This window comes from Bufo bufo, chromosome 4, assembly GCF_905171765.1.
Source record: "Bufo bufo chromosome 4, aBufBuf1.1, whole genome shotgun sequence".
Classification (NCBI taxonomy): domain Eukaryota; kingdom Metazoa; phylum Chordata; class Amphibia; order Anura; family Bufonidae; genus Bufo; species Bufo bufo.
Genome location: NC_053392.1, coordinates 60,366,544 through 60,383,780, shown reverse-complemented (window position 1 = coordinate 60,383,780; position 17,237 = coordinate 60,366,544). Strand labels below are relative to the sequence as shown.

Genomic DNA, 17,237 nt, shown 5'->3' with positions numbered 1-17,237 from the left:
GACACCAACCTTTTTAACTTGTGTAACGAGTATTTTTTTGTTTGGAAAGGTGGCAACCCTGTTGTGGAAAAATTATTGTTCGCTGTATGGTCGCCATCTATCCTATGGAGATGCGCAGATTCGTTCGCTTCGTGCAGAAACTTTCGCACAATGGCCTGGTCATCCCAACCTGTAGCTGATTTGTGCCCGGCCTGGTATTACTGCAGGATACCAGTGTCATGGCACCGGCTGAGGCGGGAGGGATGGGGACCGTCGAACAAAGGTTTCTTCATCCGCGAGGATAAGCGCGGCAACGACAAGGGTGCGATCATTCACATATTCGCCAGCCAATCATTTCATACCATAACCTGTCTCCCCATTGGTCATGATTGTAAGACCGCCTCCCATCTTCTGGTATAAATAAACCTCGCCTAGCCGTTGGAGGCAGGCACATTATTGGATCCTACTTGAGAACGTCTCTGTGACGTTATTTTGGAGGAATGGCGCACACATCTACGCACACTACACCAAGGATTTCCCGATTGTAATTCTGGCGGTCGTTTTTGGTTGTGAGAACGAGACAAAGGAGCAAACTGCGATATCAACCCTAACAGCCCCCCCACTCAGGATCTCTATAGGCCCGCTCACTGCAGCAAGCTAAGTCTCATCAGGACTCTCTTCATAAAAAATTTTTTGCTTTTCATCGTGATATACTGACCGTCATATAATTATAATTTTTTTTTATATAGTTATGTCCACGGAGATGTGTGGGGGCTCATTTTTTGCGGGACGATCTGTCATTTTTGACAATGCCATTTGAGTTGTGTATGACTTGATCACTTTTTCTTCGGAGAAAAGAGATTTTTTCTTTTTTTTGGGGGGGGGGGGGAATAGGGGTGAATAAAATTTTTATGGTATTTTCAAAACTTAATTTACATATTTTTCTTTTTAAGTCCCCCAAGTGGACCACAACTTGGGCTACTTTCACACTTGCCGGATCAGGCAATCTGCATGCAACCGGACAGCATTTGTAGACTGATCCGGATGCAGATCCGTCTTACAAATGCATTGCAAGAACGGATCCGTCTCTCCGTTTGTCATACGGACAAACGGATCAGTTTCTATTTATTTATTTTTTTCACATTTTTACCGGTCTGCGCAGAAGGACGGATCCGGCACTAATACATTTCAATGTAAATGCTGCGGTATTTCCTCCGTCCAAAACGCCGTTCAGTGACTGAACTGAAGACATCCTGATGCATCCTGAACGGATTGCTCTCCATTCAGAATGCATTAGGATGAAACTGATCAGTTCTTTTCCAGTATAGAGCCCCAATGACGGAACTCGGTGCCGGAAAAGAAAAACGCTGGTGTGAAAGTACCCTAACAATCATCAGATGTAAATTGCTCCATTATTCTGTATAGAAATCACTTTATCACAGTTCAGTGCTGCCATCTAGTGGCCTGAACTGGTATATACTAACAATGAGCCTGGAAGCCTACCGTAGTACAGGCTGCGACTCATTTTTAGAACAGGGTGCTTTCCCCGATCTCCTCTGGGGGAAAGCGCGGCTGACGAGGAATCCCGCAGGGGAACTCATTGTTGTGAGGGGAGGGGGCATGTGGCATATTCTGGGGCCATGAGGGCGAAGAACTGTGTGAGGAGCTTTACAGGGTGTAAATCTGTGAGGGAGCGCCGGAATCGACAGAATGTAACTGTGTTGTTAGTTCATTATTTCAAGATTTGGGGCCCCACTTTTGATTTTGCCCAGGGCCACATTTTGTCTAAAACCGTCCCTGCTTGAATGGTCTGTAGGGGGCACACTTCTAGTTCATGGGTCTGTTTTTCCTTAGAAACACTCTTGTTCATGGACTGTGTCTGGTATTGCTGCACATTCAAATGAATATAGCTGAGCTGCAGTACCAAACACAGCCCATGGACAGGGGTGGCGCTGTTTTAAAGGGGGGGAGCATATATAGACAAACCATTCGAGCTCAGGCGATATGGTGTCATCACTGGTTACCAAGGGGTGACATTACGCCATCCCTGGGAGTGCGTAAGGTCACCTTGGCACAGTTTACACAGACACCTCCTGTCCGCACGGGCACAGGGAGGTCCACGCTACCTCTGGCGTGACACAACACTCGCCCACAACCCTGATAAGCTGAGAGCTTTTTCACTGCCCCAGTGAAACTGGGCTCTGCCAGCCCTGTAGACTTTGTGAATGTGGTCACAAAAAATCCCAAATTTGCTGGATTTTTTGTTGCGGATCACAAGTGACTTCTCCTCCAGCCTAGGGATCAGCGTAGGCAGTGTGTGAATCACTTGCCACATGTCTTGGGAGGCATTCGGCGCAGAGATCCTGGGGCACTGTATGTGACTGCCCATAGGACACTTGATGAGGTTTGAACTTCTTTCCTTGGTCATACCATCTAGGTAGGGGAGCTGATGGCACTGGAGGTAACTGATGGCATGGGGGAACCTGTATAAACCCCTTTAACCATCACTTACCTAGTGCTGTCAGCAGTTATGAGTGCTCAAAACTGCTGACAGACTCAGTCTCGAAGCTAAAATCTAAGTGTCTGCATTATTTTTCTTGAAGGCCTCAACTTCCATCATCTTCTACTCTATTCACAGTGAAAGCTGCTCTTAAATCAGCAGGGTCTGCTTGGCGGTACGAGCTCGAGCCACTTAAAGATACGCTAAACCTAGGAAATGAAACTCGGTAAACTCGTACAAGGGCTCTTTTAAGGACCTGAAACAAAACTTTTTCATAGAAACAGAGGTCCTTCACTGACCGGTTGTCTCCTTATACCCACTAAAGTGGGTGGAGGTTAAATAAGGGGACGCGTCAAGGTCATGGCATATCCTTTAACCTGAGCAATATTTGAGATCGGTACGATTGTCATCATAATCTGACGGTGACCATTATCTGATTCTTCCCGCAGGGATCGACATTCTGAAGTTGGTGGCAGCTCAGGTGGGCAGCCAGTGGCAAGATATCTATCAGTTCCTTTGCAACGCCAATGAGCACGAGGTGGCAGCATTTTCCAATGGCTACGCAGCGGATCACGAGCGAGCCTACGCAGCTTTACAGCACTGGACTGTACGAGGGCCTGAGGCCAGCCTGGCCAAGCTGATCAGTGCTTTACGCCAGCATCGGCGCAATGACGTGGTGGAGAAGATCCGTGGCCTCATGGAGGATACTGTACAGGTACCATCATTTCTGGTGCTCCTTATGATTTTGTGTTTAGATGAGAAGACCTACCTGTCCATCATAATCTCTCTTATGGACACCCCCATTAATATGGTGTCAGAAAGCACCTCTTCTTTTTTTTTTTTTATACCAAAGTGTCATGTGTTTGTGGTAACAGCTGGAGTCGATACTGTATAGAGAGAAGGTTTTTGGGATTAAAAAAAACTCTTTCCACAGGATAAGGGGATAACTATTAGATTGGTGGGGGTCCTACCGATCGTGAGAATGGAGGCCTTGTACCCCCTGCAGCCCCCTAAAATGTATGGAGCGGCCTGTCGGGCATGCGTGCAATTGCTCCATTTATTTCTATGGGAATTCGGGAGATAGGCGAGCGCTATACTCGACTATCTGCAGAACTAACATAGAAATCGGTAGATCGGCCACGCGCATGTCCGACCTGCCACTCCGTGCGTTGCAGGGCATACGAGACCCCCCCCTTCTAGTGATCAGTGGGGGTCTGAGCAGTAGGACCCTCGCCAATCTAATAGTTATCCCCTATTCTGATGGGAGATAACTTCAAACAATCGGAATACCCCTTTAAGCTTTTAGACATGATGGGAAAATGATGCAAAGTTGGAGTGCGGTGGACATGTGATGACATAGACATAGCTCTTGGAAGGTACTGGTTCTTGCAGAGATCCATGTGGTATAAGCCTGGTTTCTGATTAGTAGCTGCAAACATTCATTATTCTGCATTTATTTTTTATTTTTTTACAAAACTTTAAGCTTTGATGCAAAATCGCATGAAGGCGCACATAATATGATTATTTTTTTTATTTTTTTATGTTCTCATTCAGATTTTATTTGTGTGAAAATTGACCTGGCAGTTTGAGCGTTAAGCCATAAATGACCTCAAAGCAGCCAATTTTGCCTCCTGACGCCTTGTTGCAGACAAATTTTTTTTTCTTGTTGTACGTACTTGTTTCTTTTTGGATTGCTGCTATATACAGCTGACTGTTTCCATGTATAAATGATAGGCTGTGTGCTGCACGGGGTAACATAGTGTTCTGAACAGTGTCCTCATAGAAATAGCTCCTCCTGGTCCCGTTATAGCACATCATGGATGGATCTGATCTCCGCTGTGCAAGACTGCTCCCGAGTGCCTGGATTTTAGATGGTTGCCTGCTAAAACTTCTGGGCAGGAGACCATATCTGTACATGTTGTATTTCTTCTCTCCATGTACTGAAACATATGGCGTGCATCTTACCTGCAGAGCTCTTTTCCCCCCTCGTACACCTAATTTAGTTGCCTTTTGCCACCACTAGTGAGCTGCTAGGTAGAATCGTAGCCATATTTAGCTGCATACAAATCGCTCCCCCTAGTGGTGACAAGCGGCAGCCTAGGCATTTATATCTGTCAATCTACTCTCTTCCAGATGCTAAATCTCAATGCATAGCTACTGATTTTGACTGATCCTGATATATGGAAGATCATGCCTTGACTCCAACTTCTCCGTTCCATTTGTGTTGACTCGTAGGCTCAACACACCCGCCATTACCTGCTTGATCAGTGTCTGTGCCCCATTTACAATCTGGGAAGATTATACAGTAGGAAATAACAAACTGAGTTTCATTATATTGAGTAGCAAACCGCAGAAGTATGAATACAGCTCTGGAGTATGATATGGGCTCTAACTTGAGACCAGTACAAAGGACCTGTCATGGAGGCACAATTAAGGGCTCATGCACACGGCCGTGCCCGTGTTACAGCCTGCAAAGAGCGGGTCCGCAATATGCAGGCCTGTTCGCGTGCATGAGCCCTAAGGCTGAGTTCACACTAATCGTTAGGGTCTCCATGGGCAGTTCCGTCAGATTTGACAGGAGGAATAGGGCAGCATCCAGCTCTATTCTTCCCAATAAAATGATGGACACAACGATGGAACCTCAAGGAACCCCATGATAAGTTAGCGTGGTCCGTCAGGTGCCAGTGGTGTCACGTGATGGATTTGGCACTGCCGCCATGGTCTCTGTGATAACGGATGTGGGGGGAGGGTGGTTGTAGGAGATTTTTCTCTTGAGGGTGGAGGTGGGGTGCAGACGGGTGCAAGTGCTTTAGGTTGCTCCTGTATACTAATGCCAGTTACTCAGTTATTTATAGAAGCTTGATCTCTTATAATGAGCTTTAAATCTCCAAAAAGTGTCTCCATTGAGTATTCCAAGTGTCGGGAGGTGACCGCGGTGGAGACGTGTGCCTGGCTGCGAAGGCTCTTGATAGATTGGCGTGGCGCTGTTCATTAAACCTTAATTGGAGTCATTTGGCTCATCCTCTAGTCACACTCCATATACTTGACTGAGCTGTTTACCATCTAGTGCTCACAGGAGGTTCCTTCAGTGGGTAAGAAGTGAACTTAAGGTCCCTTAAGTTAAAGGGGTTCTTCAGGGTTATATCATATCATCATTGGTTAAAGTGTATGGGGTGATCTGTGGTAGCAGACTTAGCCCACAGTAGGGGCGAGCTGACTCAACTGTGTAAACAGTGAAGGGGACCCTTTTAGTGATGGTCATGGGGGTCCGGGAGGTTGGATCATACCAATCAAATATTGATGGTTTATCCAAAGATTGACTATTGATGTTATAGTCATGGAGAAGGTGTCGGGCCTGACAGAGCAGGGGCTACTGACCCTTAGTGGCTGTCTGTTCTGGCTTATAAGGGGGTCGGGGTTATAAAACATGGTGTAACGTGAGCAGGACTGCAGCACCTGTACAGGCACTGGCTTCTGTTGACCAAGGGTGGAGATTAAGAAGTAGACCCCAGTTTTGACTTCACTCCGGGCCCCTTCATCCTCATTCTGCACACCTGCTATGTTCAGCTGTATGTTTTAACATAATGATGGTGGTAGTAGTCCTAGTAAATATGTAAACTCAGTCTATTACTTACAGCCAAGGTCATATCTGCACGGTTCTTCGGGTCACCTGGTGGACACGAATTCTGGTCTACTTTTCGTGACTTGTCCACGGCTCTCGGGAGATGAATCATTTTTACTTTATCGAAGGGCACGCTGTGGCCCTGGGCATCTCCTTCATGCTGCATTTCACTTATCAGCCTTGACAAGGGCACTATGTCATGTCTTGGAGGAGATGATGGGAGCCTGGGGAGTCTTGACGCTGAGTACTGGGAACCGCCGCCACAGATGACTGTGAAACTTCATTATAAAATAATTGCTCTTCTCTGGAGATGACTTGGACACCCAAAATGTTTTTTTTTTTTTGTGTATGGGACTCTGTAAGGGAGTAGGTCACCTACCTGCCTCCAGATCATCATCCACCACTGCACTGAATGTGTTAATGGATTGTCAGAGTGGGTGCCAAGTACAGCTGCTCTGGCACTTGTAGTGTTAATACATTATCAGGGTGGGTCCAGGGTAAAGTGGCCATTGTCTGCTCTGGCACTGGTAGTGTTAATTAATACATTATCAGGATGGGTCCTGGGTGCAGCGGTCACTCTCTGCTCTGGCACTGGTAGTGTTAATACATTATCAGGATGGGTCCTGGGTACAGCGGTCACTCTCTGCCCTGGCACTGGTAGTGTTAATACATTATCGGGATGGGTCCTGGGTACAGCAGTCACCCTCTGCCCTGGCACTGGTAGTGTTAATACATAATCAGGATGGGTCCTGGGTGCAGCGGTCACCCTCTGCCCTGGCACTGGTAGTGTTAATACATAATCAGGATGGGTCCTGGGTGCAGCGGCCACTCTCTGCTCTGACAGCATTGTCACAGTGAAGTAGCAGAGCTGAGCGCAGCCCCTTCCCTCATTGTCGTGAATAATGAATGTGCGCTGTGTGCTCCCGTTTCCCAGTACACTGTAATCAAGCCTCCTGGCTTATTCCTAGAAGTGACATTCAGCTCACCCCTGATTCTCCCAGCAGTGAGTGACCACAACCCTCATCATGAGGACATTGCCCTTGTCTCTTGCCCTCTCAGGACTGCTTAACCGAAAGGGGTATTTCCATCACACGCAGTTATTTTGACCTCAAAATTTTTGAAAAGCCCAAAGAGGGATAACAACAGCGGCAATTTTTTTTAATACTAAACTATGCCTCAAACTCTGCCTAATTCCTGTCCATACACACCCAGTCTCTCTTGTGCCCCCACACAGTAGTTATGCCTCCATTTGTCCACCGCACAGTAGTTATGCCCCCATTGGGCCCCCACACAGTAGTGCTCACCTTGTACTGTTAAAGTAAAATTGAAACAAAAAAAAAAGTAATACTCACCTAGCCCAGTTCCACCGATGATCGGAGCACTTCCTGCTCTCCCCAACAGGCGCATTGCAGTGATCCTCTGCCTGTGCTCCCTTACACAGCCCAGCACGTGTAGTGTGTCACAGCATTGCGTCTGCTTGGGATCGCAGGAAGTTCTCCGATTATCAGTGGAACAGGTCTAGGTGAGTTTTTTTTGTTCAGTTTTATTTTATTAACAGCGCCAGCCAGTAAATTACATTCAGCAGTCTCTGTGTCCTTTAGGGTCCAGGGCAGGTGGGAGATATGTTTATGGCATATCCACGGGATGTGCCATAGACTCCTTACAGATGCAGGTCCCACACATCTCTAGATATCTTGTGAGGTGCCCATTCATGTGCCACTCTCTACCTTCACTTCTATGGGAGTTCTGATATGTGGTTATGTGTGGTGGTCAGGTAACGTGTCTGTAGCCACCAGATTATATCACATTACTCAAGTCTTACAGCCTTACACCACTCAAAGTCTGAAAATCCTGGAGAGACTGCTTTTAAACCCAGTGTCCCTCTTTTCCACTATGACACACTGCCAGCCGGGGGTATAGAAAGCTGAGATATGAGGAGCTCTTTGGCGATGCTGCTCACAATGCAGACCTGTGCCTGTTACATGGTGGTCATCCATGATTTACTCAGATACCCTGAAGCCCAAGCAGTACTTTCTCTTGATTATATTGTAACATCAAGTCCATCTTTTGAAACCCCTCCCCTGAGAACAGCCATACCTTGTCCACCAGAACAAGTGCCCCATTGTTAGTGGCCCTCTGCTATGGTTAAGGGGAGACCTTCCTCTAACCAACTCTGCCCTATGACATAATGATCCCCTGACAATAAGTGTTCTCCTGGGAGCTCCAACACTCATCCGTAATCTGTGGGGAAACTTTATGGTGAGTGCTTAGTTTCCCTGCAACCCCACCACAGGGGAAATAAGGCATTACACAATGTCCATTCAAATCTGTGGGTTGCCTGTGTAATGCAGGGCAGGACAGGTCCTCCAGATCGAGAGATCATTGTAACCACCCTCCACTCTGACCAAGTATGACTTGTAGTTCAACCATAGTGTGGAGGAGTCTCAGAGGCTTTGAGCAAAGAAGTCCCAGAGGTGAACTTCTGGCTTGGGTAGGATGGGGGGTGGGGGGAGGCTAGACTTCTGCTCACCTCCCTGGTGTGGAATGTGTGGAATTGAACTTGAAGATGATTCTTTCAACATGTCCTAGAAGCTGAGCTCTGGCTTTGGCAATGGAAGCAGAAGACAAAGGTTCAAGATCTATAAATAACCAAGTCCATTCCACGTCATGGTAAACAGGCTTCTGCAGGCCTGTGGCGTTCAGCAGGATCCTAAATAAGAACTTGAAACTGTCTGGAGGAAGTCTTAGATACTTGTCACCTATCTACACCTGTTTGTGGAAGAATGTACTGCCAGCGCTGAGGCACAAGGCCTCCTGAACTTCATGCCTCATCGCTGTCATTAGCTACTGATCATCATAGAGATGACCTGAGACCATGAGGAAAATAGTTAAAGTGGTTTTCTTACTACAGACAATCCAAATCATATGGCAGCTGCTGCATCTGAGGCCTTTGGCATGCCCCGGCAGTGGTCCTTGGAGAGGGTAAATACTCATGCATGGTGCCAATTCAGATGAGTGGGGCCATCTGTGTAATACACGATCCAAGATTGCCCGAGCGGCAGACGCTATTACAGAAGGGCTCCCCTTTCTGCCTCACAGATGGGGGTCCTGAGCTTGGGACCCTCTTCTGTGCCATCTATATGTCACATATTCCTGAAACAACCCCCTTATATGCATCTATAGATCTGCATTCGATGTGTGAACCCATAAATGTTGTGTGTAACCCCCTTGAATATTCTGTAAATGTGCATTTTCTTCATGCAGAATGGCAGCCTCTTCTCTGCGTGATGCAAACAAAAGCGGAGTACTGTGCTCCTACCAGCTCCTTCTCCCCTCTCACAGCAGCATGATGTCTGATACATCTCAAGGGGGAGAGACTGCAGCTTCATCTCTCTTCTCGTCCTCATGCAAAAGCCACATACTGTGCTCCTAGCAGCTCCTCCTCCCCTCTCGCAGCATGCTGACTGATGCATCTCAGCATGATGCAAAAGCTATGCACCTCTGCTGCGACCTGCTCTATTTCCCCTCTCGCAGCATGCTGTCTGATACGCATCAAGGGAGAGATATTGCAGCTACCTCTCTCTTCTCAGTGAGATGCAAGTGCTACGGATTGTGCTCTTAACTGCTCCTCCTCCCCTCTCACAGCATGCTGTCTGACACACCTCAAGGGAGAGAGATCGCAGCTGCTTCCCTTGGTGAGATGTAAAAGCGGTGCACTCTGCTCCTACCTCCTCCTCCCCCCCTCTCGCAGCATGCCATCTGACACATCAAAGGGGAGACATATTCTAGCTACATCTCTCTTGCTGATGTGATGCAAAAGCTACGCACTGTGCTCTAACCTGCTCCTCCTCCCCTCTCACAGCATGCTGCCTCACACACACACTAAGGGAGAAATCCTGCAGCTGCATCTCCCTCCTTTCACTCTCATATATTCAGAACGTACGAAGTTGCTGAAATAGAAAGGCACTTGAACTCTCTTTAGAGCCTATCTGTTCAGAAAGTCAGTGATGGTCTGAGGCCCCACCCTGTGATTTCGGTAGGGAATAAGGCATTTTCCTCCACATATAGCTCAGAGGTGTGTGAATACATGGACAGAAGGAGAGTCGGGAACCTCGCATGCCTGGCCGTATCGGTACCATTCTAGGTGGGCGCTTTATACTCCTTCTAGTGGTTGTGCCTGTATATAACACAGTTTGTAGATACGTCGTTGATGGTACGCTGGCTCCACCGGAGCATAGATGTGTACTCTATAAACAGGCCCCGGGTTCCTCTCCCTCGCCTGGGGGGGGGCTGGATGACGTGTAGACATTGTGTTCCCGGCTCTCACCACTAATATAAACATGGATCATGCAATAATATTGTTATTACGAGCTCGTAGCTGCATGGGTCAGTGGGGGAGGGGGAAGTCCAGGGGTTGTACATCGGTTACAGTGTATGTTATAGGGCGGCTGCATTTCTTCGTGTCGGTCACATAGTAGGCTGATGCATGCAGTAAATCTATATATCTGATCTTCTAAAATTAGACACCGCTCTCTTGAGAAATAAGATGTATGGGGAGCGTGGTCGCCCCCTAAGGCTGGGTTCACACGAGCGTGTCCGGATTAGTTCCGGATGCGTCCCGGTGTGTTGCGGCAAACCCGCGCGAGTAGGAATGCAATTGCAGTCAGTTTTGACTGCGATTGCGTTCCGATGTTCAGTTTTTATCGCGCGGGTGCAATGTGTTTTGCACGCGCGTGATAAAAAACCGACTGTGGTACCCAGACCCGAACTTCTTCACAGAAGTTCAGGTTTGGGTTCGGTGTTGTGTAGATGTTATTATTTTCCCTTATAACATGGTTATAAGGGAAAATAATAGCATTCTGAAAACAGAATGCATAGTAGGTGATCAATTGAGGGTTAAAAAAAAATAAAAAAATTAACTCACCTTCTCCTCTTGTTCGCGTAGTTCTCCCGGTCTTTAGTTCTTTAAAAGATGAACTATGGGCTAAAGGACCTTTGGTGACGTCAGATCACATGCTCCAATCACATGGTCCATCACCGCGGTGATGTACCATGTGATTGGAGCATGTGATCTGACGTCACCAAAGGTCCTTTAGCCCATAGTTCATCTTTTGAGAAGTAAAGAAGAGACCGGGAGCTACGCGAACAAGAGGAGAAGGTGAGTTAATTTTTTTATTTTTAACCCTCAATTGATCACCTACTATGCATTCTGTATTCAGAATGCTATTATTTTCCCTTATAACCATGTTATAAGGGAAAATAATACAGTTTATAGACTGTCTCCACGCAACCCCATTCACTTCTATGGGGCCCTCGTTGCGTGAAAAACGCAGAATATAGAGCATGCTGCGATTTTCACGCAACGCATAAGTGATGCGTGAAAATCATCGCTCATCTGAACAGCCCCGTTGAAATGAATGGGTCCAGATTCAGTGCTGGTGCAATGCGTTCACCTACCGCATTGCACCCGCGCGGAAATCTCGCCCGTTTGAACGCAGCCTAAGCAAATGCTAGTTCAGTGATGTCCTCCGACAAAAGTAATACGCTATATAAATGATTGTGTCTTCTAGTGCATATGGATCCAGTACTGTATGATGTCATCATGTATGGCATGACGACATCAGAGGGTAAGAGGTAGCCCACTTACCCACAGCAGGCAGTCAGGTTTATGCTGTGCACCACCAACCATGGCTCCATACCTCCACCTTAGTTGTCAGACACAACAGTCGGCTAGTTTTTGCTTTGGCACCCAGTAGCCTCCAGCTATATTTCCATCTTGTGGTTGTCGGACGCAGTAGTCAGCCAGGATTAGCTGTTCTACCAGTGTCCTGTATTGTCCAACTTAACATACCATGTTGTATACTATTGTATGCACAGAAATTGGCCAGGTATAGCAGTTGCATTGGCGTTCCGTAGCCTTGTAGTTGTCAGAGTAGTCGGCCAGGTTTCGCTGTTGAACCATTGCCTTGTAGCCCCTCAGTTCTACCTCCATGTTGGTTGTCAGGCACAGTAGTTACCCAGGTTTAGCTATTCGGCTGATGCTCTGTAGCCCCCAGCCGTGCCTCCATGTTGTGTATTATTGCAGTTGTCGGTAGTCAGACAGTTTTTAGCTATTTAGCCAGTGCCCTGTAGCCTCAAGATGTGCCTCTATGTTGTGTACAGACACAATAGAATCAGCCCGGTTTATCTATCGCCCTGGCATCCGGTAGCCTCCAGCTGTCCCACCATATTAGTTATCAGTTGCATCGGCATCCTGAAACCTCCAGCTGTACCACCACATTGCACGTTGTTGTAGTTGTCAGGCATGGTAGTCAGCTAGGTGTAGCTGTTGCACCAGTGCCCAGTAGCCCCTAGCTGTACCACCACATTGCACGTTGTAGTAGTTGTCAGGCATGGTAGTCAGCTAGGTGTAGCTGTTGCACCAGTGCCCAGTAGCCCCCAGCTGTACCACCACATTGCACGTTGTAGTAGTTGTCAGGCATGGTAGTCAGCTAGGTGTAGCTGTTGCACCAGTGCCCAGTAGCCCCCAGCTGTACCACCACATTGCACGTTGTTGTAGTTGTCAGGCATGGTAGTCAGCTTGGTGTAGCTGTTGCACCAGTGCCCAGTAGCCCCCAGCTGTACCACCACATTGCATGTTGTAGTAGTTGTCAGGCATGGTAGTCAGCTAGGTGTAGCTGTTGCACCAGTGCCCAGTAGCCCCCAGCTGTACCACCACATTGCATGTTGTAGTAGTTGTCAGGCATGGTAGTCAGTTAGGTGTAGCTGTTGCACCAGTGCCCAGTAGCCCCCAGCAGTGCCTCCATGCTGTGTTATTGTAGTTGTCAGGCATGGTAGTCAGCTAGGTTTAGCTGTTGCACCAGTGCCCAGTAGCCCCCAGCTGTACCACCACATTGCACGTTGTTGTAGTTGTCAGGCATGGTAGTCAGCTAGGTGTAGCTGTTGCACCAGTGCCCAGTAGCCCCCAGCTGTACCACCACATTGCATGTTGTAGTAGTTGTCAGGCATGGTAGTCAGCTAGGTGTAGCTGTTGCACCAGTGCCCAGTAGCCCCCAGCAGTGCCTCCATGCTGTGTTATTGTAGTTGTCAGGCCCAGCAGGTTTGCAGGAGTTGTTCTTCTAGTTCTCGTGTCCTCGGAGCCTGTGCTGTACAAACATTGACTATGCTCTGTTGGGCTCATGATCCAGAATTGCCTTTGAATAATAGACTCACGTTGTCTCCTATTGTACCGCCGATGTCGTGAGCCGCCGGGACACAGAAAAGGGTCTCTATTATCTTGCGTCTGCCTCCTACGCCGCTGAACATCTTTTCTGCACAAGTGGAATGAAAACAACTGAAGAATAGTGCAGGGATAATGGGTGCGGGCGGGTGAGCTCTGCACGCAGCGCCCATGATGGGCTGTGTCTCTTCTGCCGCCATCGCTGGTGGTTTTTCTATGCTAGAAACGCTGCAGATTACGTTACAACCACCATTAACTGCACCTGGACCCAGAATGAAAATAATTCATGCAGTAACCCCTTTGCGGTACATGAGATTTGTCAGATCTCATTGGATCACACGGGAGAGTGCACATGTAATCCGCAACGTGTGCAGGAAGCCTAAGGGTATTTTGTTTGGGCTCTGATTCTGCACCAAAACTGCATTCGGATCTTCCCCTTTGACTTCAGTGGGGAAGCCGTATGTGAATTCATACTGTGCTTTTTGTTTTGACTACTTGCTGTTTTTAAAAAACTCCTATCCATTCTGGATGCGGATTCTGCGGGGGATCTAGGTCTAGAATTCCCATTGAAATGGGCAGAAGTGAAATTCCACATCAAATCTGCATCAAAGTGTCAGGAAAATAGAATTGCATCCCAAAAAAAAAACTTGTGCGGATTCTGCATCTGGGGGTTTTTTCGGCACAGAAAATCCTCCGTGTGACCGTGCCCTTGGGTAACTGCACACGATGCAGAAAATCTGCACCCAAACAGCATGAGGGTAAATGCACGCGATCAGGATACCGAAATCTGCAGGTGTTCGCAGGGAAATCCGTGCTTCCAATCCGCATCAATTGGTGCGGATTTGGTACGGATTTTACTGTCTCCATTGAAGTGATTTGGAGAAAATCTGGTCAGGAAAAATAAAATAAATTGACATGCTGCGGATTTTAAAATCCTTAGGTCAAAATCCACATTGTGTGTATGAGAATCTTACAGTTCCCGTGCCGCAGATTTTGAAATCGGCACAGCAGGTCAATTTCTGCCCAGAAAATGTAGGCTCTCACCTGAGAGACAGTCGCATCCAGTGTAGACAATGCTCTGGGAGCTAAACACAACAGCAGCTGCCACACAGATCTCGCTGGCATTTTGCTACAATGTATCGGTCTGGAGTCCAGGCTGTTTAGCTCGCAGATCATTGTCTAGACTGGATACGATTGTATTTCTCATCTGAGAGTAGGACTGGCTATGCACAGGTCTCTGAATGTAACCAAGAGTGTCCTCGTTCACTGACAGCAAACTAATATCTTGGAAAAAAAAAACGAGGCATTGAGGCATAAAGTATATTAGAAAGTTGTAGGACATTTTTTAGTTAGGGTTCACAAGTAGCGGTTGAGGTGCGGTTAAGGTTGAGGTTGCTACGATCATTCATCCCAAGTTCCATTGTTTGTAGGCAGCACATGCCAGTTCACAAGGGGCAATGTCCTGCCGCCAAACAGGAATTTTTGGTGTTGGCTGAAAGGATGCGCTCACCCCTGACAGACTGGCGGTTTGTTTTTTTGGGTGACCATTGGTACCTTGACTTGGACCAGTTATTGGGAAAACATGTTTGTACCACTGGTCATCCTCAACATCTGCTTTTATTAAAGGGCCTTTATACATTGATTTCACTCTATAGGGCGAGTGTCCTGTTATTTAGTTCTGTAACTGGGCCATGGTCAGACCCTAGTGGACTCCACGGCCGATTTCTAAAAAAAAACACCTGCAGTCCTTTTATATCAGGAAGCTAAGGCTTGATGGTAGCATAGTATGCAATAAAGAACACATGTCAACATGGCATCATGTTATGGCTACTGTAACTTGTCCTTCTCTGGGCTGGCACCTACCCAAAATATATGGGCAGGTGCTGGCAGCAGCAGACCACTCCAGGTAACTGTGGTCTAACTGGTCACTATAGGATGTCCATAGTCCCTTTAGTAAGTTTTGGGTGCTGCCTCCTGCCCTTTTTTTGCCCTCTGGTGGTTTATGCCACCAACCTCTCCATTTCTAGGTACTAGGTTCTCTTCTCTTAACTCATAATTTTAGAAATTGCATTTGATTTTTTACTTGACTTTTTTTACTTGACCAAGTTAGAATAATTGTCAGTTTTTGAGGAATCACTTGAGTTACTTTCATGAGTATTTCTAGCTAGAACCAACATCCTGGAAGCTAAGGGTGAATTTTTTTTGGACTTGTACCAAACCCTATGTACCCAAAACGTAGTGAACTTGAACCCTCTTATTTAAGTGACCCACTACAGTGATTTTAGTGCCAACTTGATTAGTCATAGTCCTCTCCTGATCTGACTGGGAGCTCCGGGGTGAATCACTTGAGATCTAGATGACAAATGTGGTTTACTGTAATGACTGTCTCGTCCTCCGTATAACTTTCCAGACCTCGGCAAGTTCAATTAAGTTCTCTGACCACACAGACGCAGCTGCTGACTTTATAGAGGGAATTACTGTTCCATCTCAGGTAGCTTCAGAGCTTAAATTTAACATTGTTTGGAAAGCCAAAGGTGAAGAAGAACTAATATATATCTAGCTCTGCTTGGATCGTACATCTGAATATGGGAACTAATGGTGCCTTTCTGAAGTTTTTATGTTTTATCTACCATTGGAAAGTACTGAATAATATAGGATATCAAATATGAAAGATTAAGATTGAGGAGGACACACTGAGGCTTAAATCTGAGGACAAGCTTTTTAGATCTTGGGCTGGGATTGCAGATCATAGTACACAGATAAAATGTACAACATTTTGGCTATCAAGGCGTGCATTTTGGATGAGATCAAGCCCACCCCAACACATCACCAGCTCGTCTCCGCCTGCACAACATAACACTATGGGGGAGATTTATCAAAAGTGGTGACGAGGAAAACTAGCTTAGTTGCCATAGAAACCGATCAGATTCCACCTTTCATTTTCGCCCTTCGCCTATGATCGCACCCCTGGAGAGACATTCTCCTCCTTCTCAGGACAGGAAACAGGAACCAGAACCGCTTTACAAGAGAGTCCACCCTCTCTACCTCCAGTCCTAAGGGACAGGTGGGATTTGGAACTGCTAAGAAGAATCGAAAGGAGCTGCGGGTGCCCCGACTGTTATTAGGAGGGCTTTTCCCAGCGGCATAAGCCTCCTTTAGGAGCCGCTGCAGAGACTGGGCCTCTTTCTCTCTCCTACCCCACTCCGTCTCCTTCTTGGTCTGGGAGGGTTTCGGCCTTCCAGGACGTCTGTGGCCGTGATCGCACGTCCGGCTGTCGGCACACGTAGGGAGAAATACTTCCGGGTTGTGGCGGTAGGAGGAAGCCAGCGTTGTAAGACCAGAAGTGGGGAGGAGCCAGTACGTGTGTCGGGAGAGAAAAGCCCAGCCAGCTCGCTACCATGCTGGGTGGAAGAAGCTGGCAGTTCCTCCATTCTGGCTGAGATTTCTGTGGGAACATGGAGCATACTCCACTGAAGCCACCAATTATACGCCGGTACCATGATGGGGTAAGAGGGGTTGTACCCCAATATTTCTGATGCAGGTTACTCATGGGGGTCATCTTCTATGTTTAGGTATCTAAGGAGTCTTGTAGAAAAGTCTCCAGAGCGAAGGACAAGGGTTGTGCTGTATGTAAAAGAAAAGTTACCCTTTGCTTGGGCTAAACCCCTTTGTGAAGCGTGTGTAAGCAAGTTAATGGAGGAGGAAGCACTGTCCCTGATGGGCAGCATCAAGCAGATGATCCGTGAGGAGGTTAAGGAGTCGCTTAGCGGTCTGCTAAGAAATCACCCTAGTACCTCTGCAGTTGCATCTAATCCCCCTCCAGTGACAGTGATATGCTTTTAGGATTGGAGGAAGAGGGAGAATGGCTTTCATCTAATGAATCCTCTGATGACGAAGCTGCAGGGAGGCCTCTCTTT

The 17,237-nt window shown here is 47.2% G+C and overlaps 1 protein-coding gene across 1 annotated transcript in view; it reads left to right on the top strand.

The window, feature by feature from the left end:
• Positions 1-17,237, top strand: part of TNFRSF21 (TNF receptor superfamily member 21) — a 72,015-nt gene that overhangs the window by 34,840 nt on the left and 19,938 nt on the right. Inside the window, exon 4 of the mRNA XM_040427310.1 lies at positions 2,929-3,194. Coding sequence (XP_040283244.1) covers positions 2,929-3,194 — 266 coding nt within the window. The remainder of the gene's footprint in view (positions 1-2,928; positions 3,195-17,237) is intronic.